The 6000-nt window shown below is 46.5% G+C and overlaps 1 protein-coding gene across 12 annotated transcripts in view; it reads right to left on the reverse strand.

Moving 5' to 3' along the window:
• The window catches only part of Cadps (calcium dependent secretion activator), a 450183-nt gene extending 444502 nt beyond the window's left edge, over nt 1-5681 (reverse strand). For 4 of the 12 annotated variants that reach the window (XM_074044109.1, XM_074044108.1, XM_020172794.2 and 1 more), the window contains exon 1: nt 4656-5677. In XM_074044109.1, the coding sequence (XP_073900210.1) occupies nt 4656-5096 (441 nt within the window). In that variant the 5' untranslated portion in view covers nt 5097-5677. Of the gene's footprint in view, nt 1-4655 lie in introns of all 12 variants that reach the window. The other 8 variants (XM_074044113.1, XM_074044105.1, XM_074044104.1 and 5 more) reach the window with 5 other exon arrangements.
• Between the last annotated feature and the right edge of the window lie 319 nt (nt 5682-6000).

The following is a 6000-nucleotide window of genomic DNA, read 5'->3' on the forward strand; positions in this document are numbered from 1 at the left end:
TTCAGTTTTATAGACACCTGGCCCCAAGTCAAATACCAGTTATATTTCAATGTGATAGTTTCTGATTATGTATTGAATTTGCTTTTTCATGGGAAAAGATCTCTGAATCATTTGGCTTGTATCACTTTACAGTACAATTCTTCAGGAACGAAAGATTTAATTTCCTTTGTTCTTAGGTCCAGTTTTAGAGAAGTGTAAGGCTATTCCAGGTGTGTAATGAGGCAAGAATCTCTCTTTTATTACTTTTTCTATATTCTGTATCTTCAGAAAGTCTTTGCTAGTACCACAGCATAACAGTTCCTTTTCACTGCACTGAGAAGATTGAGGGGGGGAGATGATAAAAGGCATATTTAAATAATCCAATTCTTCCCCCAACAAAGACATAAACACATAACTCTGAAGGAAATCTGGTTTTACAGTCACTTAGTTCTTGCAAAAGGTTATATTTTAATGCAAATCATATTTTGCACTGACAAAGCAAACCTTAAGAATTTTGAAGAGTGGAGCAAACCATGTGCTCAAAGCATATCTGAATGGATGAATCATGATTACTGATTTAAGACACATTCATACACATGTAAGTTAAGCAGCAATAGGCCTTAAATTTTATGAAAATTTGAGTCATGCCCAAATAAAGTCAAATCAGTAAATGAATAAGGATGGAATCTCTATGGCCAACAGTGACTCAACCTTAGCCATAATTTCATGGGAGGATATAAGCTGAATCACATGGAAATGAGTAGCTTACATTTATAACACATTTGGTCCAGTCATAAAATCCTCTTGAATGAAATAGAGTAGGCACAATGTTAGGACTGCATATATACACATAGAAACACATGTATATACAGTTACATATACACTCACATAAGAGTCCTTTAAACTAATTGTAATCCACACATAAAGAACAATTCCTACCTAATTAAAAATGATCCTGTCAATGTAAATATCACACAGAATTGTTTACAGTGCCTGCTTTTTCATCCCGTCAGGAGCACGTATAAGTAGCTGGTTCACATGAGGTAGCCACCCATCACCGTTACTATACAATTTAGAAACAGATGGTGTAGCTTTGCCATGCCAGCTTCTAGGTATTCACTCCACCATTCTGACATAAGAAGAGAAAGCGAAGCAGCAGCAGCATTTATGAGTTACTGAGTTCTGATGGGGAAATTTTTGTTCTGGTCAAAAAATCTAAATATATTGTAAATCTAAATATATAGTATATTTATATATATTTATTTATAAATATATAGTATATTTAGATTTACAATAACAATGCAAGCAAAATATACCTATAAATGACAAAGTATGTTTTGCAAATAGTCTGTTCACAATCTCCTGTTTTAATTGGGAAGATTTTGGGACTGGCAGACACCTTTTCCAGTAAAAGTGAAATCTAAGTAATTATCAAAACTATACCTTCTCTCTTCTGCTTCTCTCTCTGCTCTTTCCTACTTTTTTCTGAGCTAACGTTTTTCCTTTCCAATTTGAGCCACATAGAAGAACTGAAAACATTCAGATTTACCTGCTAACAGCTCATCTCTTTCTTTCATATTCTTTATGAGGCTTATACCTCAATTTCCATCTTCCCAGGGTGACTACTTGATATATGACCAAAGGAAGAGAGGCAGGCCTCTCTCAGGTCAATCAGAAATAACCCTTGGTATGTTGTCAGAGGAGCTAGCATTCTGTTTTTAACCTAGAATATTTCTGGCCAGTGTCTTATATTAAAAAGATAGTATTTGCAATCAGATTTCCCCGCAGCTCAATTCCAATTCTTTTAAGTATCTACATGATACTTTAGGTAAACTGTAAAAACTCTGGGTCTCAGTCTTCTCTTGGCAATTCAGATATTAAGATGGTTAGGAGAATTAAAAATGATCTAACAATGGGAAAAGGAATTCAGATAGAAGCTAAAGAAATCTAGATAAAAAAGAGATTTTTAAAATAATAATATATTAATATTGGTCCTTTAATTGTAACATGTACCATACCACCGTGACATAATAATAGAGGAACTAGGGTTAAGGAATATGGGAACTCTATTTTCTTAAACTTTTCAGTTAATTTGAAATTTATGAAAATAAAGTCTATTTCCAAAAAGATGATCTAAGTGGAGTGCCTTGCTCCTAACAGGTATCTGAGAAAATACAGATAGCTAGAAACAGACTATTTGGTTTCATAGGTACATTATATTCTGTACAATATACTTTCCTCGCCCCCCCCCATTCAAAGTTCCTTCTCACAGCTTTTTCTCTTTCTCTGCTTTCCTTACTCTATCCCTTTCTTTTACCTCTGGCTTTTTCTACTTCAACCATTTCTATTCTATTATAAAGTCATATTTACTTTATAAGTAGCTTGTATTTTTCTAAGACTAAGTTAGTTTTAAAAAAATCTCTGTTGTCTTTAAAATTTTCCAGGATAATTATGCAAACTTTTTAATCACTCCCAATGATCATTTTGAAAAATCTGCACTTATTTAGAGAAAAAGAGCAAAACACCAGTTTCCAGAAATGCATTAAAACTTAGAGCAATAGGAAAAGGTTATTTTCTTTTATAATAAGGAGATATATATTCAGCTTCCCAGTACAGCCAGCAGCCTTGGAGTAGCTTTGCTGGGATATATATTTAGCAATAGTTTTCTGCAGTAACTAAAAATAATTTGCTGAAAGGCCAGTGTTATCAATCTGTCTTGGAGTCTCTCTGATATTAAGGTCATGTTTAAAAACAGAACCAACTGGCCCCTCAAATAACAGCTTTGAATGGACTCAGGTAAAACATACAATCCTATCAGAAAAACTTGGCCTGGTGATCATCTTTTCTCAGGTAACTGAAGGTTCTGTTTGTTAGAACTGTGTCTCTGTGGGATTTTCCTCCCCTCCATTCTAGTACTGGACCTCAGCATCTACTTAAAAGACAGAGCTACAGAATCTTTGAATATTAAATGGAAGTTTGGGGTTTTTTTTCCTTAGATCAAAGCAGTTTTCATTGTCAAAAAAAAATAGTACATCTTTGGTTGGTGCTATCATTAATGGGCTAGATTTTGGAGATGGAATTTCCCATGCTATAAAAACAGTTACTGTAATAATTCCAATCTGAAATATTAAGGGGTGTGAACCAGCATCCAATCTTAAAAAATATCCAAAAAACTTTTACAGCTCCAAGGAGACTTTTACTCTACTATAGAGTTCAAAATACAGTAGAAAAGCACAGGACCACTGTGACAGAGGTGGGGAAGAGATGGGGGTGGAGAGGTGTGTGTAGCCCACCTGCTGTCTTTCATTCAGGAAATGAGTCTAATAAAACTGATACCACGCTTGTGACAACTGAAATAGGCAGCGCTGGGTGATGTGTGTACATTTACAAGCAAAACAAACAGAGAAATCTGCTACCTCAAGATAACGGATGGAAGATAAATACGGGAAAATCTAACACCTTAACTATAGCAACATATAATTCAGGCAGCAATAGAGAAATCCACTATTTAAAGAAACCAGTCCCACAACCTTGAAAGTGTTAGGGGTTGATGCTTCCTAGGGGCTATGCTGACTTTTCTGATAGCCTAAATGATGCAGTCATTTCCAAGAGACCAAACAAAATGCTTTCTTCACTAACTCACTCCAACTGGCACCTGACTGCTTCTCTGCTGGTACCCCGCCACTGTCCCTCATCCTGCCTCAACCATCGTCCTCTGGCTGGAGAACAGCTGATATAAGCAGTCGCGTTCCCCCCTCCCCCGACATCAAAAGCAGCTAGGAGCCGCCTTAGCCTTGCCCCAGCCTCAGACACAAAAAGCCTTTGATGCCTATAATTGCGAGGCTTTTTGCAGCTGCACTTTATAAAGCCAGTAACAGCAGGGCTTAGAGGACCTCGGCGAGCCAGAAGGTGGCGGCGAAGTCACCTTGGGAAGAGAAGAGGGTCAAAGGGAGGAAGGTGAAGGTTCTGACCCAGTCACAGGGACCATGGGGCGCGCCCCTGCTCTGGGGGCAGTAAGGAAGTGAAAAGTGGAGTGGAGAGAACTGCGGTGTGAGTGCCAGTGGACCCTTAGGCGACCCTAGTGGTGATCAGCTGACTAGGCTGGGAAACGGGTGCCCTTCGAAGAGTCACGCCTTCCGGGTTTGCGTTCTGTTGTTTGCCCCTGTGGCTGTCCTCTGGCCCCGTGAGCCCAGCGCTGCTCCGAGGCGCCGCTCTCCTTCCACACCGGCGCCCCCACCTGCCGGGTGCCCCCGCCCGCCAAGCGCACGCCCAGAAGGGCGGGCCCGGAGCAGAGCGCAGCCGCCCGCCGCTGGAGAGCGCTGGGAGCCCTGCAAGCGAGCAAGGCCTCTCTGGGCGCCGTGGGCTGCAAGTCACTCCCCGAGTCTCCCGGGTCACAAAGCGGGATCTGCCTGCCTAGCTCCAGACGGGGAGGCCCGGGCACACGGCGCTGCACGGCAGGCCCTTCGCGGGTCCCAGGCAGCAATAGGCACGCTCGGGGATGGACTGGGCCGGGCCAACCTGGGCCGCGGGGAGGGGGCCTCACAGCCCCTTTCCCAGGGCGCGGTCTCCACCACCTTCAGCTGCTCCACGCCAGCGGCGCCGCCAGTTCCCATTGTTCGCCCCGCCCGCCTGGCGACGTCCGGGAGCGGCTCCCTGGGCCTCCCGGGCGCACCTACCTTCTGCTGCCGGCGAGCCATGTCGGTGGGCTGCTTGGCGTTGAAGGGGTAGGCGATGCATCGCATCACGAACACATAGAGCTGCAGCCTCTTCTTCCTCTCCTCTTCCTCCTTCTGCAGCCGCTCCAACTCTTCCTTCTCCTTCTCGCTTACCACCGACGGGCTGGGGCTGGAGGGCCGGCCGCCACCGGCGCGGCTGCTGGGTTGCAGCCCCCCGGCCCCGCCGCCGCTGCTCGCGCCGCTGCCCCCGCCGCCACCTGAGCCCACTCCGGCCCCAGCTCCACCGCCGCCGCCCCCGATCCCGGCGCTGCCCGCCGATCCTTCGCTGGTGCGGCTGGGAGAGAGGCGCGCTCCGGACGCGGCCGAGCCCAGCACCTCCTTGCCGCTCTCCTCCTCCACGATCTCATCCGATTCCTCTTCGCTGGACGAAGGGTCCAGCATGGTGGCGTCTGGGGAGGTGGAGGGTCCCTGGAGCCCCCGGCTTGGGGTGCAAAAGGTGGGGGGGGCGCTGGAGGCAGCCGGGGGTCGGCTCTCCCGGGTGGGCGCTTCTCCCCAGGTCAGGGAGCTAGCGCTCTGCTGCTCAGCCTCGGCCGCGCGACTGCTTCCGCCCGGCGCTCGCGAGCTGGGCTTAGACCCAGGAGCGCGAGGGGAGGAGAAGGAAGAGGTGCGTCCGTGGATCCGAGGTGGGCAAGGGCGACAATCAATTGCTAGCCTCGAGCCCACAGCCGGATGCCATCTGCAGCCGCTGAAGGAGGCGCCTCCAGAAAAGATGCCGAGTGTTGCAAGCTGTCGATGCAGCCAAGAGCCGAAGAGGCATCTTGCCGATTGGGGAAGGAGCGGCGCTTACGTGTTTATTGGCTTAACTCTCCCGTGTCCGCGGCGTAAAGGGCGGTGGCAAAGGGCTGGAGCGGGGGAGCGCGCCCGGCATCCCCAAAGCCTCAGCGCCTCAGTACTTCTGACCCTAACGCCATCCCATCCTTCTTGCCCCCTCCCTTTTATGGAGAATTTTCTCCTAGATCGCTAGCGTTCAGTATCGACCTCTCGTCCCCTCCCCCGGACCAAAAAAAAAAAAAAAAAAAGTTCTTGGGGGAGGGAAAAATTGAGAAATCAGTGGTAACTTCTCACCAGCGGAGAGCAGGCTGTCTAGAGACGCCAAATGGAGAGGCCTAAGACAAAGTCATATCTCCAACCGGAAAGAAAGTGTTCATCCATCTCCAAGCTCAGGCTTCACTCCTGGGGCGCGGGAGCTAGGGGTGGGAACGTGTTTGTCCCACCTGCAAATTTACTCCACTTGTGCCCACAAATGAATCAAATTCTGAGTGCATTGGTGTATGAACCATGCAGC

Source organism: Castor canadensis, chromosome 10 (genome assembly GCF_047511655.1).
Source record: "Castor canadensis chromosome 10, mCasCan1.hap1v2, whole genome shotgun sequence".
NCBI classification, from domain to species: domain Eukaryota; kingdom Metazoa; phylum Chordata; class Mammalia; order Rodentia; family Castoridae; genus Castor; species Castor canadensis.